The sequence below is a fragment of the Muscardinus avellanarius genome (assembly GCF_963383645.1).
Source record: "Muscardinus avellanarius genome assembly, chromosome: 11".
NCBI classification, from domain to species: domain Eukaryota; kingdom Metazoa; phylum Chordata; class Mammalia; order Rodentia; family Gliridae; genus Muscardinus; species Muscardinus avellanarius.
In genome coordinates, this window is record NC_137797.1 from 56,393,225 (window position 1) to 56,410,996 (window position 17,772).

Below are 17,772 nucleotides of genomic sequence, written 5' to 3' on the forward strand. Positions count from 1 at the left end.
GTTTTTCTCTCAGGTTTTTTTTTATCTTGTACCTAATGAATTTTAAGCAACAGTTTGAATGAAAGCCATAAAAACTAGCCATCAGTCATTCCTTCCTTCCTCTTATAACATAGATTTCTATCAAATTATATATAGACTCTTGGTCGACTGAAAAGCTAAGGCGGGGGCTGGCCAAACACATTTCCCAAGACCTCTGCTCCAGCGCCAGCTGTTCCCACGGTCCCGAGGGTACCCTGCCCAGGCTGGACACGCTGCCACTCACCTGCATGAGCTCATGGCTTTGCAGAAGGTCATTCTCCAGCATCTCCTGGGTAAGGCGCCCCATGGTGCTGTAGAATTCATCTGCAGTTTCACAACATTCTATCTGCCTAGATGAAGAAAGGACAGAAAAAGGGACTTGTTTAGGGTGCTCGTAAGAGCTACATGCTGCAGGTCCAAGAAGATGTGCTGCCTCTTACATCAATCCAACTAAGCTGTCAATCAACAAAAAATCAAAATCCTGGAACATACTCACTGTACAGCCTGCACTATGTGGAGAAAAGATACTACTAAAAGCAAGCTGAGCCTAGTGGCACATGCCCATCTTGCCAGCTACTTAGGAAGCTGGATTGCTTGAGCCCAGAAGTTTAAGACCAGCCTGGGCAATATAGCAAGACCTTGGTCTCAGTCTCAGAAAAACAGAACAAAAGCAGTTCAGAGGTCCTTGTTACAGAATAAGCTCCCATCTTTCCTACATAGCCACCCCTGATGAGAAATTATGACCATAGAATTAGGAATAGAAGAATAACTATCTCTTGCAGGGAATCTGTTGGTTTAAATGTCTACTGATACCATTAATGGATAGAAACCAAATCACAATAGACATAAATGATGAAAAATACAATAATTTTCTCTGTAAATTCCATCAGTTCTCAGAATATTTCCATAGGCTGAACTTTCTGAGTTCTTCGAGGGAAGAGTGTCACTGGCTAACCTGTGAGACAGGTTACTTTTCTTCTAAAAGGGGGAAAAAAGAATAATCCAAAGCAAAGAACATTGTATAGTTCCATTTTATCTGTTACAATGTTCTTTGTATAGTCGGATAATTCTATTTCCCACTAACTGTAAGACGTATGTTTTACATATATATGACTAACATTGGGCAGCTCAAGGTGTGTGTGTGTGTTTTACTGAGGATTGAACCCAGGGGCATTCTACTTCTGAGCTACAAGCCTAGCCCTTTTTATTTTTTATTTTGAAACAGCATCTCACAAGGTTGCTAAGGGTCTCACTAAATTGCTGAGGCTAGCTTCAAACCTGTGGTCCTCCTGTCCCAGCATCTCAAGTACTATGATTACAGGCTCTAGAATGTTGTTCTAATCCCATTGCCACAATCATATAAATAAACAAATGAAATAAACTGTTGAAATATTGTTATAAAAATACAGAGGACCATGTGGGCATAACTGAAAAGTGGTTAAGTTTATTCTGGGGATGAAGAAGAAGAAGAAGAAAAGGTTTGAAAAATGTCTCTAGGCTAACAAAGAAGAAAAAGCATTCCCAAGACATGGATGCAGGAAACAGCAGGGCTGTCCCCCAGGAGACCAGAGTGGGGGAATCAACGCACAGCCAGAGGGAGCCAGGGAGAGCCCAGGCCGGGGAGCTGCAGACAGGACTGCAGAAGCCTCGCCTGCCTGCCTCTTATGGACTCTCGGGGCTGACAGGCTTTCACAGGGAGTGAGGGAGCAGCTGTGCCCTTGGCAAGGTCAGCCTGGTGTGGCAAATGCCGGGTACAATTGAGAGACCAGGGAGGCTACCCCACAACAATCCAGGCACGAGGCCAGCCTGGTGGAGAGAGGACATGTGCGGGGATGCTACCGCAGCCTACAATTTACAGATTCCAAAAGCACCCTGCAGGTGAGTGAAAGGAGGGAATCCCAAGATGCAGAAGCCAGTGAAAGGGGAGGCACCACAATAATGATATGCAAGGTGCCTACCTTACCAGGTGTGGATGTGCATAAACTAGAGATTACTGTATGGTGCTTACAGTTTTTCCAATGGAACATTTATGGGAAAATTATCCAGCACTAGAGTCAGAAAGACCCAGGTGTAAGTCTCAGCTGTGCTACTCATTAGATGTGTGACTGTGAACAAGCTAATTAACCTTCTTGGGATAGTTTTCTCACTTGAAAAAATGAGGGGGAATAATTCTCTCTGCTTCACCACATCCTCGGGATAACTGAATGAGATAATGCACTTAACCTGCCTCACCTGACGCCAGGCACTGTCAGCTCTTGACGATGCCTGTGAGTTGCTTTCTCTTGACCCTCACAAGCTGCCTGCTCAAAGATTTACAATTCAAATGAGCAAAAACTCTGAAACATTTAAAATTCTATACATGTATACATAACCCCTGAACTTCATAAATAGTAGCTATTTATTATCAGTAGATCTGCATATGTAAAGGCACAGATTCTAGAGCCTCGATGTGTGGGGTCAAAATCAATCCCTTTCACTTCCTAACTGGGTGACTTCAGGCAATTCAGTGAACTTCACTTTGTGTCTCAGTTCCCAGAGCTGTGAAAAGAAGATGACACAGCACAGACCCTAGGAGATGGTGAGTTAATAGACGTAGAGTACTTGGAACAGCGCCTGCCTATTGCAAGCACACAGGGAGCAGTGGCTCTTGCTTGCAGCTGTTACTATTTCTGAAGCATGACATCCCTGGGATTAACATAAGAATAAATTCTGCTCCTACAGATGATGAATAGATGGGAGTAAAACCAGAACCACCTCATTTCTTCCTGCCCCACCAACAACTAACACCAAGGTGCCGATCAATATTGCGTCATACATTAGAGTAGCTTCTCTATTTTAATCTTGCAAACCAGTTGCCCAGTAACTACACTATCATACCCAGAGAAACTATCAAAGCTCAGAAAGCTTACAATGTGTTGAGTAGGTTACAAATACATGAACACAGAAAGAGGCAGATACTGGGAGAAAACAAAAAGATAGGTAAATAGCATGCTAAATCCTATACAGATTGAACCTATTGGATTACCTGAAAAGCAATGTACAATAAAAAAGGAAGGTTGAGAGCCAGGCGTGGTGGTGCACGCTTGTAATTCAAGCCTTTGGGAGGCGGAGACCAGAGGATCGGTTCACAGACAGCCTCAGCTACTTAGTGAGGCCCTCCGCAAATTAGTGAGACCCTGTTTCAAAATAAATAATAAAAAATAAGGCAGGGGGTATAGTTCAGAGGTCAAAGGCTCCTGGGTTCCATCCCAAGACACACACACACACACACACACACACACACACACACACACACAAAAGAAGGTATAGGAAACTGCTATGTGATGTTTAAAAAAAGCCTTACACACAATAATATATATATATATATATATATATATATATATATATATATATATATTACTCCCTGCATTGATAGTTGGTGGATCTTTCTTTTCTTTTTCTTTTTTTTTTTTAGTTTCCACAATTCTTTATTTCATGTTTTCTTGAGTTTTCATAGAAACAGTTGGACTTGACAAAAATATTTTTTAAATTTATTTTTATTGGTGCATTGTAATCATACATCACACTGGAATACAAGACTTAGGATATACAAGCACACATCATCCAATTGGCCCTCATCCAGTCCCCATCCCATTCCCTCCCCCTCCCTCGATCCCATGCTTGTTTGGTGATTAACTTTGATACATATGTTTATGTACCTCCTGCTTTTTAAAGAGGCTCCATCCTCCCCTATTCCATACCCTCTGATTGGTCACCTTAATTGCTTCACTATAGGGCCCTTTCTATAGCTCGACCACTTCCTGTTGCCCCTTTCCTCCTAGTTATTGCTGATTAGGGGAAGTATCTGGTTTTAATTTTCTGCGATATTTCTCTGTGCATGCCGCGTTGCAAATACTGATCCCACTCTTGATGGCCCCAGTAGTGGCCTGGCTACCCGGTCTGCTGATCCAGACTTCGCTGGCTCAAGCAGCGGCCTTGCCTCATGGGAGGCCCCAATTCTGGTCTTGCTGGCCCCGACACCAGCCTAACCCCTCAGCTGGCTCCGATCCCGGCCTCGGAGGCCCCAGCACCGGCCTTCCTCACGGAAGGCTCCGATGCTAGCTGATGGCCCCAGCATCGGCCTAACCCCACAGCAGGCTCCGATCCAGGCCTCAGAGGCCTCAGTAGCGGCCTTGCTTCACGGAAGGCTCTGATGCTGGCTGCTGGCCCCGGCACTGGCCTAACCCTCAGCAGGCTCCAATCCCGGCCTCCGAGACCCCAGCACCAGCCTTGCCTCGCGGCAGGCTCCGATAAAGGCCGCTGGCCCCGGCACTGGCCTAACCCGTCGTCAGGCTCCGATCCCGGCCTCCGAGACCCCAGCACCAGCCTTGCCTCGTGGCAGGCTCCGATCCCAGCCACGCTGGCCCTGGCACCGGCCTGACCCCTCGGCAGACTCTGATCCCGGCCTCAGAGGCCCCAGCAGATAGTTGGTGGATCTTTCTTAGAAAAAAAAAAAATAAGTAAAGCAATTTGCCTCGCACACACAAAAAATTTTAAGTGCTGGAAATCTCCTAAGAAAGAAGTTATCATAAGTAGAAAGGCTAGTTCAAAAGTTTTTGAAACAAGACACTGCCAGCGGTTTTTAGCTTTCTGATGTCGGCACACACTGTTGTCATTCAGAACTCTAAAAAACAAATATGGTCAACTTTTCTGCTTCTAAAGCTAACTATAAAGGTCACATCCTACTGTTTCTTTCATTACTCAAAAGTTATAACATGCTGGGCGTGGTGGCACACACTTGTAATCCCAGTACTTGGGAGGTAAGGACAAAAGGATCGCAGGTTCGCAGCCAGTCTCAGCTACTTAGGGAGGCCCTCTCCAGCTTAGTGAGGGCCTGTTTTAAAATACAAAATAAAATAAAATAACATAAAACAGGGCTGGGGGTGTAGCACGGAGGTAGAATGCCCCTGGGTTCAAAATCCCCAGTACCAAAAAAATAAAGTTACAACATTAACCTATTGCTCATAATATATTAGAGATAGATGGGAAAACCCTATCAGTCTTAGCCCTGCTAACTAGTAGGGAATGTAAGAAGATTTACTTGGTCATATGTTTTGGCAAAACCAGATCTCAAAATAAAAGTAATTCTTGATGAAAGAAGCTACCTGCACTCTTGCTCTTGACTGAGCACCGATCACCATGCCCAACGTCTTATACAGGTTATCTCATTTAATCTTACAATAGTCTTGAAAGGTAGAACAACATAAATAATAAAGATTCACAAACAATTCAGATTGTGATATGAGCCAACCAATCCACCTCCTTCTGTCTAACGTCGTCCATCTGAGCTCACCTCCCTCTTTCAAGAGTATCCAGAGAGACTCTGACAGGGACAGAGGGGCCCGGACACAGGCATTTAGGAGAATCGGCGGGTCTGCAGGAGCCTCCCCTACCCCAAAATAGATTCCCTCTGACCCAGAACAATCAAGGAAAGGCCAGCTGAGATTTCAGGAAGCCGAAGCCAAAGCCATTCAACGCAGTCCACAACCTTCTCTTTTCCTCACACTTAAATATCAAGTCTCAAGCCAGGCATAGTGGCGCACGCTTGTAATCCCAGCATTTGGGAGGCTGACACCGGAGGATCGCGGTTCACGGACAGCCTCAGCTACTACTTAAGTGAGGCCCTCTGCAACTTAGTAAGACCATGTTTCAAAATAAAGAATAAAAAATCGGGCTGGGAGCCGGGCATGGTGGTGCACGCTTGTAATCCCCACTCTTGGGAGGCTGAGAAAGGAGGATCGCACAGGTTCAAAGCCAACCTCAGCTACTTAGTGAGGCTCTCAGCAACTTAGTGAGACCCTGTTTCCAAATAAAATATAAAAAATAAGTCTGGGAGTGCAGCCAGGAGGTAGAAAGCCCCTGGGTTCCATCCTCAGTACCACAAAAAAAATAAAAGATTTAAAAATTTTTTAAAAATTAAAAAATTAAAAAAATCCAGGTGGGGGTAAAACTCAGAGGTAGAATGCCCCTGGGTTCAATCTCCAGTACCTCAAAAATAAATAAACAAATAAATAAATAAATATCAAGTCTCTACACTCAGTACAAAAAAAAGAAAGAAAGGAAGGAAGGAAGGAAGGGAGGAAGGAAGGAAGGAAGAAAAAAGCTGTAGGCCCTTAATCCTACAGAGTAGAACAGAAGGAGGAAATTACTTACTCTCCCAATTTTGCCCAGATAGCCAGCGACACCCGCAGGATGATTTCCGAACCTTCAAAGAAGACTGAATCCCAGATCTTTAACACTGTGTGATTAGGGAGACACGTGGCAAAGAGAGTCAGAAACCACTGCATGGTGAAGACATTCGTAAGTGGCGGCTCGTATCCACCTGAAACAAAACAAATACCTTAATTCCCCCAGAATTGATGATTTTTAAGTACAAATTCCCTCTTTCAGTTTTTCATGTCCTGCAATATGGTTTCTTCATTCTAAATCCTAGTTCTTTCCTGTTTTCATTCCTTCCATGTTTCTGGAAAAACCTAAGTGTTTTTAATTAAAAGAAAAAAAAAAACACACAAGAAACCAACCGGGTGTGGTGGCACACACCTGTAATCCCAGTACTTGGGAGGTTGAGCTCAGAGGATTGTAGGTTCAAGGACAGCCTCAACAACTTAGTGAGACCCTGTTTCAATATTTTAAAAGGCGGGGATGGGGGTGGGGGGAGCTGGAGGTATAGCCTGGAGGTAGAATGCCCCAGGGTTCACTCCTCCAGATCAAAAAGAGAAAAAATCCAAGAACATGAACTTTACAAATTCTTTATGATGCTTTAGAAATCTCAACCTAAAACTCACTTAGGCTCTACTAATTATAGTGTGCTAAAAATAAAGGAGAAAATTTTCCTTACCAAAAAAAAAAAAGGATAAAAAGGAAGAATGTTGACACCTCTCAAAAGCAAAAGCCATCGGCCTGCTTTTATTCACATGTGGATAAGAAGAATAAAATTGTTTATTATAATTTATCTACTTTTTTTCTTTTCTTCATTTTCTTTTTCTTTTGTTCTTTTTTTTTCTTTTTTTTCTTTTTTTTTTTTCTTTTTGTGTGTGTGTGTGTTTGTATGTGTGTGTTACTGGAGATTGAACCCAGGGGCATTCTATCTCCAGGCAACGCCCCCAGGCCAATTGTTATTTTTTATTTGGAAACATGGTCTCGCTAAGTTGATATGAGTCTCACTGAATTGCTGAGACTAGCTTCAAACCTGCGATCCTCCTGTCTCAGCCTCCCAAGTACTGGGATTATAGGCATGTGCCACCACACCTGTCTATATCTACTTCTTAAATTATATACATAGTTCTCAAACCAAAATGGAGTCAGACTAGTATCACTAATAGAAAGTTAGCTGGAAAACTCCAACATTAAATTTAAAAATATTTCAAATTAAGTTTTACACGGTTTGGGAGAAAGATCTGGGATCCAGCCCATTTTGAAATTTCTGAATTCACTAAAAACACAGCAATTCTTCATACTTCCTATAATACCATAAATGCATATTTTAATGAAAAACTAAAATTTAGATCTTTAGACTGATCCTCTCTCCCAATTATAGTCAGCATGTAAAATACCCAAGTTGTAAGCAAGAAAACGGTCTGTTTTCATACACTCATTTTCTTCCTTCCTGAACAAACATTTATTTGCTCAGAGACTAGAACCCGAGGTAACCCTCACAAAGTGCAAGTGACTTGGGAAGAATGCCGGCCAGGCAAGACTGTGTGACTGAAGACAGGCAAAACCAGTCTGGACGCATTCTGAAATCCCTGCAGGTGCGGTTACGTGGCACACCAAGTTAAATGAGAAGACTGTTTAAATGGCTTAAAGAAAAACCTGAGCGACGCACGAAAATTTCCAGCATATTTTAATCAAAGATTAAGTTCTTGGCGTCCTCTTATATGTTCCCATGTTTAAAGGCATGGGTCAGACTAGACTGTCAATGCACCATCCGCAACAGGTACTGCCAACCACGTGCAAAACGCAGCACGTGTCTGGCTATTCTTTCTGGTGTCCAATGCACAACCGCAGAAGTGAGAGCAAAGTAATTACAGTAACTTAGCCCAAGTACTTCCCAGCGCTGGGCTATGCTCACTGGATAGCAGCAGCTCTCACGCCATCCTCCTCGAACTGTGATGGTTCTGGCAAAGTCACAGTTTGTGCTCAATAGTAACTGTAGCTCAGTTTTAAAGACTTCCTATAAGTCTGATGCCAGCTGACAGCGGCTTAAATACATAATAAGACACATACACCATCCTATATTAGAGTACAATATATCCTGTTAGTTTTTGGTTTGGGGTTTTTGTTTTGTTTTGGGTTTTTTTTTTGTTTTGTCTTTTGGGTTTTTTTTGCGGTTCTGGGGATGGAACCCAGGGGCAGTCTATCTCTGAGGTACACCCCCAGCCCTATTTTTTTAATTCTTTAGTTTGAAACCGGGTCTCACTGAGTTGCAGAGGGCCTCACTGCGTAGCTGAGGCTGTCCACGCACTGTGATCCTCCGGTCTCAGCCTCCCAAACGCTGGGATTGCGAGCGTGCGCCACCGCGCCCCGCTATCCTGTTGGTTTTGATCTGGTACCAATGGAATGTCAGGCTCTTGACCATATTCCTACCCATGGACCTATTAGAGGTCTAACGTATGGTACTCTATTTTTCAGAGTTTTTTTGTTTTATTTTGTAATTTGGCTTTTGCCGTTATTGTTGTTGTTGTTGTTGTGCATTGTAATTATAGAAACATAAATGCACACAACTCTTGGAGCACTTCCCTCCAAGTCCCACCAGAAATCTATTTTACGGCACCAAACCTTAACAGTAGAAGTACCTGGGGATTTGTATATCTATTCGGGGTTTAAGTTCATGCATAGAGTAGAATCAGAGAAGCCAAATATTTTCAAAAGTATTAGAGCAATGACTCATCACTACCTCCGCTTTCTTTGTTTGCAGTTCTCTGCAGAGTATCCAGGTGCTGAGATAATTCAGGCAGCTTCAGCCTCAAGAGGTCTCTGAAGACAGCCATATCCACAGACAATGCCCGGAGATTATTGACAAAATAGCTTTCCGGAAGTACCTTATCAATCAGGTAAATCATAATCTGAAGGAAAAGAGAAAACATAAAGAACAAGACGGCTTCATAGCAACCAGGATCACAGCAAGCCCTAAATAAAAAAGAGCACATTCAAATAGAGGAAACGCAGTTAGCCAAAGCACGGTATCCTTTAAGTGTGTCAGTACTAAATGTTCTGGATTTTCAAGGCTCACCTACACCCTGTGCAAGGGGCGGGTGGCATAATTACCTAAATAACTCACACCCAAAGTCTGCTGCCGTCTGAAATTTCTAGATGGACCACCAAACCCAAGCTCACCCTATAAGTAGCTGTGATCACACAGCACTCAGCCTGGCTAGAAATGAGAAGGCACAAACTCCAGCAGCAGCCAGCAGGAGCCTCAGGACTGGCCCCTGGACATCAGCAGCTTTACAGCCTCAATATGAAACCCAGGTGATGACTGTCATAAAACACGCACACGCCGGGCGTGGTGGTGCACTCTTGTAATCCCCGCGCTTGGGAGGCTGAGACAGGAGGATCGCACAGGTTCGAAGCCAGCCTCAGCTACTTAGTGAGGCTCTCAGCAACTTAGTGAGACCCTGTTTCCAAATAAAAATATAAAATAGGTCTGGGAGTATAGCCCAGAGGTAAAAGGCCTCTGGGTTCCACCCCCAGTACCACCAAAAAAAAAAAAAAAAAAAAACCACCCACAATGAGTGGGGTGTGGGGGCGCACACTTGTAATCTCAGCATTCAGGAGGCTGAGACCGGAGGATCGCAGTTCGCGGACAGCCTCAGATACTTAGTGAGGCCCTGTTTCAAACTAAAGAATAAAAAATAGGGCAGAGGGTATAGTTTGGAGGTCAAGTGCCCCTGGGTTCCATCCCCAGACCCAGGAGGGGGGAAAAAAACCCACATTGAGCCGGCCTGGAGATTCACATCCCATCAGCCTGGGCTGTCAGAGCAACTGATGTTGACATTTATATACTTTCTTCTCCCAGGAGAATGCAACCGGGTCTTCTTTGAACAAATAGTGGGGGGGAGGGGGGTGTTAGATTTCTTTTTTTTTTTTTTGTACTGAGGATTGAACCAAGAGGCATTCTACCCCTGAGCTACACTCCGAGCCCTTTTTATTTCTCATTTTGAAACAGGGTCTTGGGAAATTGCTGAGCAGCTTGCTAAGTTGCTGAGGCTGGCCTCGAATCTGTGATCCTCCTGTCTCAGCCTACCAAGTACTAGGATTACAGCATGCACCACCGCACCCAGCTCAGTACTATTTTAAATACGCATGGCTTTCATAAGATTGTCACATGGGTTCTTCAAATTATGATTTTTGTTCTGATTTTTTTATGTATATTACCTTGTCAGAAACCACCAGAATGACCCAGCAACACACACACACACACACACACACACACACACACACACACACACACACATGTCCTGTCCACCCAAACCCTAGTCGGCATGCATGTTCCTTAAAAGACTAGTTCATTCCCAGGCCCTGGAAAATGAAAATTAAGAATGAAATCATGGCTGGCTCTAAATGTTGGTAGAGAAATAGCTGTCTCATTTTTTTCCCCAGGATACCACAAAACTGTATTTTAAAAAAAAAAAAATCTTCTAGCCTTGTCAAGGGTCCATTTTCCCCTTATTCCTGGCTTATAATTTCTGCTTTTAGGATAACAGCCTGGGATATGAGGGAAGACCCTTGAAAAAGCTCCTCCGAGGCCTGTGGTCCGGAGACAGGCAGGCCAGGGAGCCTTCTGCTGGCAGGGGTTACCAGGTGAATGTATCAGCACCTGGGAGACAGGAGCTCACCATCACAAACAGGAGTGCGTTCAGTCTGCATGGAGGGAAGAAGTCCCGGTGGGAAAGAGCAGATTCCCAGCAGAGCAGAGCGCCCTGGTGGAGAACTAGCGCTCCGTGCATGAGATAGGAAAAAGGAACGTGCAGAAATATGTGAGCAAATTTAAAGGCAATAGTTTGTGGGTCGCTGCACTTTTCACCTAGGGAAAAGTTATAAAGTACCAAGAAAAATACTCAAGGCTTTATTTAAAAATTGTGATCCCCTCATAATAACATGGAAATAAGAAAAATAAATATTTCTTCAATTATCTTAGTAATTCTTTTTCTTCAAATTTTAGACTTTAGTTAAAAGCAACAATTTTTTTGTGTGTGTGTGACACTGGGGATGGAACCCAGGAGCATTCTACCTCTGAGCTACACCCCCAACCCTAATTATTATTCTTTAGTTTGAAACAGGGTCTCACTGAGTTGTAGAAGACCTCACTAAATAGCTGAGGCTGACCATGAACCTGCGATCCTCCTATCTCCGCCTCCCAAGTACTAGGACTACAGTGTGTACCACCACGCTCGGCTAAAGCAACACATCTTAAAAGTCAAATTCTTTAGGAATAGAAAACTCAAAACGTAGAATTAGCATTTACTTTTGTGTTTGTCTACCATAAAAAGCCTTATTGAACTCCCAAATATATTAAGCTAATGTACCCCATCAGAAGTATTTATTCTTGTGTGTTATTTTTTTATTTTTTGTATTGGTGTATTATTTTTTTTTTTTTTATAATATATATATACTTTTATTATTCACCCGTTAACTCCATAATATGCCAATCACGAGCTAGTTTTCAGCAGTTACATTCCCTTGATCACAGCTGCATGAGGATCTGATTAATTGGAAAACAGGGAAACCAGAGACACGGCCAGAGGTGACGTCACGCAGCCTACGCCATTGCAATACAATCGTCAAGTTCGCTGGCGGTTTGGTAAAGCCGGTTCAGTTCTGTTCCCTTTGCCAGGGATTCTCACGTTAGTGAAAATTGGACCAACAAGTGGTGGGGTTCCATTTCCTGGTTTGAATTCTCAGTGGCTTTATCCAGAATTTCACTGGCGACTGATTACTGTAACACCAGCCCGACCTTCTCAGCCCCCATGCTGGGGCACTTCCAATTGTACAGGTAATACTGCAGGTTGCCGTCCCCTATGCCAAACTTGAGCTTCTCCAGGAAAGTCTTGTTCTCCATGAGATCCAGTGCATTGAACACATCGAACCCCTTCATTTTGGCGAGAACAAGGGCGTCGCTCATGAGGTCTAGAAGAGGGGTCTGGGTGTGAACGTTGTAGAAAGAATAAGCAGCTTTTAGACTCTTGTGGGTTGGATGGTTCATGATGGTGGAGGGAAGTGTATAAAAGCTCAAGAAGTCTGTCACCTCACCATTTGCGTTCTCCACCACGAAAGTGTCAATGATATTCTCCTGGGGGTAGAACCAATGCTCCACCTCCTCCTGGCTCATGACTGGCGTGAGGTGAAACTGCTTCAAGTACCTGGTGAGGAGCTGGTGCACTACTGGAATGTCCTTCTTTTCCATTGGTCGCAGCCCAGCTGTCTTGGGAGTCTCTGGCAGTCGGTAGAGCTTCATGGTGCGCTGCATGGTCATGTTTCTGCTCAGGTGGGAGAACTTCACTTCAATCAGCTTCCGTGGGTTTAGGGACCGATGCCAGTACCTGCAAGTGCCAACAGGCTTTGGCAACACTACCCCGGCAGTATAAACAGCTTGGAAAATACCCTCTAGGTGAACCCGCCGGGTTATCTCTCGGATCAGGACTGGAGCCACTCTCTTGGAGCGCAGCTTCTTGTGGACACACAGGAAGTTGATCTCTACCATCTTCTTCTCTGTGTCATAGATGTGGATGTTTGCTGGGATGGCACTAATGAACCCAACCAGTTTCCGACTTGAGACCACTCGAACCCCACAGTGCCACTGAGGGAGCCAGCCCGGTGGCCGGAGAGCCCATAAAAGAAACTCTGGGGAATAATCAAATCGGAACATGTTGTCATCATCTTCCACATAGTTCTCATTCAGGAGGGTATATAGTTCTTTTAGCACACCGCGGTCCCCCAGGTCCAAGGCATCCCACGTGAAGCCCTGGGGCAAGGTATAGGGCTCCTGGCGAATGTTGTCTTTGTCAGGTTCCACGGGCCCATGGGTGTTCACCACTTCACCGAGTTTGGGCACAGGCTGTGTGTCCCAGAACTGGTAGCTCCGCTTGCTGGCCTCCTCCATGGTTTTGGCAGGTCCCTGGCCCACTGAGAACAGCTCGATGGCCTTCTGTATTTCCTGGATCCTCTCTGCTGGCAAAGAGTTCATCTTCACAGGCTGATCCTGGGTCGAGTCTGTCTCACTGCCTTTTTCTTTCTTCTTCTTTTGTTTCTTTTTCTTCTTTTTGGCTCCAGTATCATTGGCTGGACTCAAGCCACCTCGGTTGTAGCTGTTGTCCTCCTCGTTCTCGCAGTCGCTGCAGTGCTCGTGGCCATTGCCGTTCCCTTCCATCATCTGCGGCTGCTTAGGTGCCGGCGGCTTCACTGCTGTCTCACTCTCGTCCGCCATCTTGGGTTTGTATTGGTGTATTATAATTGTAGATAATAACAATATTCATGGTGATACATTCATATATGCACTTAGCATAAATTGGTCTATTTCCTTTTCTGTATCTCCCCTGGCCCTCCTTTTCTTCCTCTTCTATCTTAGTAATTCTTATAGCACAATAGAATTCTCTGTCTAATCTCATCTCAAAATCTGGCATTAAGACATAAGAGCCAGCTCATGCACTCTACTTACTACTGAACCTCAAAGGCCAAATCTTATATCTTAAAAAAATAAATTAAGAATAAGTAATGAGAGAGCTTCAATTTTAACAAATGGAAGCAAAATAATTTTTAAAAAGACAGTATGTGCTAAAAAAAAAAAGTAGAAAAAAATCTTCACCTATTTTTTTGTGGGAGAAGATACTGGAGGTGGAACCTGGGGACATTCTATTTCTGAGCTAAACTACTAGCCCTATTTATTTATTTTTATTTTAAAATAGTCTTGCTAAGTTGCCAAGGATCTCACTAAGTTGCTGATACTGGCCTTGAACCTGTGATCCTCCTGTCTCAGCCTCCCAAGTACTAGGATTACAGGCATGTGCCTCCACACCCATGCTGCTTCACATATTTTTAATAAATTATAAATTTCTCTAGGAATTTCAACTTGCAGAGGCCAAAATGGCTGCTGGAAAAACACAGACACTAATATTTTCCTCGGCATCAGAAGAGTTTCTTCGTGAACCCAGCTTTCCCCTGCATATTAAGTGTCTAACCACAAGATCTGAACATTGCTGAATGATGATGTTTGTGATCTCATTGCATGAGGTTCATTTTCTTGGGAGTAGAAACAAAAATATTCAAGCTTCCCAGCTCCAACTAATCCATTTTTTATGAGAATTTTTAGTTTCTTAGTATCACTGAGCCCTTCCATGACTTGACTGGCATACACACCCCCTTCTCCAAACTTCTCTATTCAACTCTAGGCCTGAATCACTTATTCAAACTTTTCAACAGAACAGTCTCAATGTTATAGTCATACTAGTGACATCCGAAGAAAAAAACATGACTAAAGCTGATAGAATGATCAAACAAAATTGCTTCTTAATAAAGAAAAAAAAAGTCTCGAAGTCATGTATTTGATTTGTCATTCCTCCCCTCCTCCCACCTATTTAGTGAACAAGTAGCTTCAAAGCTGTTTCCTTAAATACATGAATGGAAAAAGTGAGAGGGCAAATACAGATTTAGATCGTGTCGGGCTGGATTTATGATTAAGTCTACCACGATGCATATAAACTCAGGAGGAACATGTGTTGATTGTTCTCTATTGCCACAGAGTTGTCAGGGAGGACCTGAATACATCTAATGCATCACATTGCAATCTACAGCCATTTAAAGGTTAAAACATGAGCCGGGCGTGGTGGCGCACGCTTGGAATCCCAGCGTTCAGGATCAAGGTTTGCAGACAGCCTCAGCTACGTAGTGAGGCCCTCCGCAACTTAGTGACACCCTGTTTCAAAATAAAGAATAACATAATAGGGCAGGGAGTATAGCTCAGAGGTTGAATGCCCCTCGGTTCCATCCCCAGACCCGCAAAAAAATAAAATAAAAAAATAAAGGTTAAAACATGAACTGGCAGCCCCCATTTCCCTAAGCAAATAAGGCAGTGGCCACCCTCCACATTTGGAAGACTTCATTTGTCACAAAGACTATGTATGGTGACTCACCAACTCATTCAGACTTACGACCCTGTATCGCTAGTGTTCTATCTCAGCGTTCCCAGCATTATTTTTAACTAGTGAAGATCCTAGGCATTTAGGATTAGAAGATATTGATATAATTCATTTCTATGATCTTTCTCCATGCAAACACCTTCCAAAGGCACCCTCAGTCCACCTCCTCCTCACTTTGCCCCAAATGAGAAAGAGTAAAACAACCAAACAGAACAAGCCAATCGGAGTTCAACTGACGTGGTGTGGTAGGCAGGTTCTAACATGACCCTCAGTGATCCCACCTCCCAGCAGTCACACTCCCGTTGAGTGTGAGCTGGACCTGGTCACCACCTCAAATGAATGGAATGTGGGAAAACAACTGATGTCACTTCTGATATTTGGCAACAAATTTGTGACTTACACTTTTCTACTTTGCTCACTCTCCTTTACTCTCTTGCTCACTTGGGGATATTTGCCACCAGGTCGTGTGGTGGAGGGGCTCACATGGCAAAGATCTAAACAACAACCAGTAAAAACCAAGCCCTTCAGCTTCACAGCCCACGAGGAATTAACTGGCCTAGAACCACCTGCTAACAGTGTCAGAGCCACAGTGATTGTGACCTTGAACCAGCCAAGCCATGCCTAGAGATCTGACTTAAAGAAACCATGAAATACTTAAAGTAACACATGCCAGCTATTTTTAGGAGCTAATTTGTTATCTATACCTAGATAATGAATATAGTTAATATTCAAGATGCTTTAAAAATATATCTTATAAGGGAGACTATACACATAATCATTGCTGGGCGAGACGGCACACACTTATAATCCCAAGTACTTGGGAGGTTGAGACAGAAGGATCACAGATTCACAGCCAGCCTCAGCCACCTCGTGAGCCTCTCCTCAACTTAATGAGATGCTATTTCAAAATAAAACATAAAAATAGGGCTGGGGATGTAGCTCAGAGGTAGAATGCCCCTGGATTCAATTCCCAGTATCAAAACAAAAACAAAAACATAATCAAGCCGGGCATGGTGGCCCATGCTTGTAATCCTAGTACTTGGAAGACTGAGACAGGAGGATCCCAGGTTCGAAGTCCACCTTAGCTACTTAGTGAGACCCTCTGCAACTTAATGAGACCTGTTTCAAAATAAAGAATTAAAAAATGGGGTTGGGGGTGTAGCTAAGAGGTAGAATGCCCCTGAGTTCAATCCCCAGTACTGCAAAAAAACAAAAAAACAAACAAACAAAAAAACACCCATAATCACTCTTCTCAGGGTTGGCAGCTTATGAGTCTGTCACGGCTTTAACCTGGAGGAAATGCTATCATAGGTAATTACAAAGGTATGTTAAACACCTTGGAAGAGGAAGAGGCATCAGGGAAGAGAAAGACACTCTGGAAGGGTTTCAGTTGCCTTCATCAGTGAGACTCACCTTCAGTGCATCCCCTTCGTTGCCTTCCATCACTTCCAGAATGAGCGCGGCCAGGATGTTAAAGCCTTGGCAGTACCCAACATTTTTGTTCCACCTGGCATAAGCAAGCAGCACCCGCTTCAAGACCACCCTGTCCTGCTCAGCCTCTTGGCCACAGTAAGAACTACAGCCTGTACGATGAAGATCCTAAAAATTAAGAGAAACAATATTATTTTAAAAAACTCCTAATACTTACTCCAAATAAAAATGCCTCTAGTTACTTCTTTACCTCACCATTAAACATTAATATCCAATTATCAACATGGATTTTAGTTTTTAAAAATGTATGTGCAACTTAGACACATATGGACCAAAACTTTTTTAATTTTCTTTTTCCTAATGTGTTCTATTATGCTAAGAGAAATTTATAAGAGGATTTCAGTAAAGCAATTTTCTATGTAGAGTGTTTCCAGAACTCACATAAAAAGTGAATTAACTTAAATTACATTATGAATTCAGATAAATTGTCAATTAAAAAAATCATTAGTTTCATACATATGTATATATATATATGTGTATATATATATCAAACGATTTCAACAATGTATGACAGATGCTAACATTATTCCTTTCCATAAAATATTCAACTATCAAAATATTAAGGAATAAAATCAAAATAGCAAAGAATATAATCTGTAGAAAGAAATCCAAATTATTTTATAAATTTTTATAAGAAGGACAGAAACAATTGTTGTGCTTTGATAAAAAAAAAATCTATAATTTAATTACCAAAGGCTCTGATTTCAGGAGCTGAAGTCATTTTATTGACAAAGCATACACTTCATTGAAAAAGTAAAAGTCTAGCTTCCGGGAAGATGGCGACCGAGAAAAGCGGGGCTTAAGAGCTCCGCTAACAACAAATCTCCATTACCACAAAATCAGCACCTTTCATAGCCAGAAAACACCATCACCAGTGAAACAAAAAATCACCAGGCTCCAGAGAGAAAGCGGACTGAGAACAGAGCCACAGAGGAGATACACCGGCCTCGCGCCCGAGGACGCAGCAGATGCGGCAGCAGCGCCATACTGCCGGCGGCAGCGGCGAATTCACCAGACTGCCACAGCAAGCCGAGGTGAGCCACTGTGGAACAGCTAGGCGAGATTTCTCCGCGCAGAGAGCATCTACAGC

General features: G+C 43.3%; 1 protein-coding gene across 2 annotated transcripts in view; it reads right to left on the minus strand.

Moving 5' to 3' along the window:
* TBC1D30 (TBC1 domain family member 30) overlaps window positions 1–17,772 on the minus strand; it is a gene marked incomplete at both ends in the record, with an annotated part of 46,738 nt that overhangs the window by 18,816 nt on the left and 10,150 nt on the right. For both annotated transcript variants that reach the window (XM_080705526.1, XM_080705525.1), the window contains 4 exons: window positions 263–368; window positions 6,211–6,379; window positions 8,954–9,122; window positions 16,605–16,790. In XM_080705526.1, the coding sequence (XP_080561652.1) occupies window positions 263–368; window positions 6,211–6,379; window positions 8,954–9,122; window positions 16,605–16,790 (630 nt within the window). The remainder of the gene's footprint in view (window positions 1–262; window positions 369–6,210; window positions 6,380–8,953; window positions 9,123–16,604; window positions 16,791–17,772) is intronic.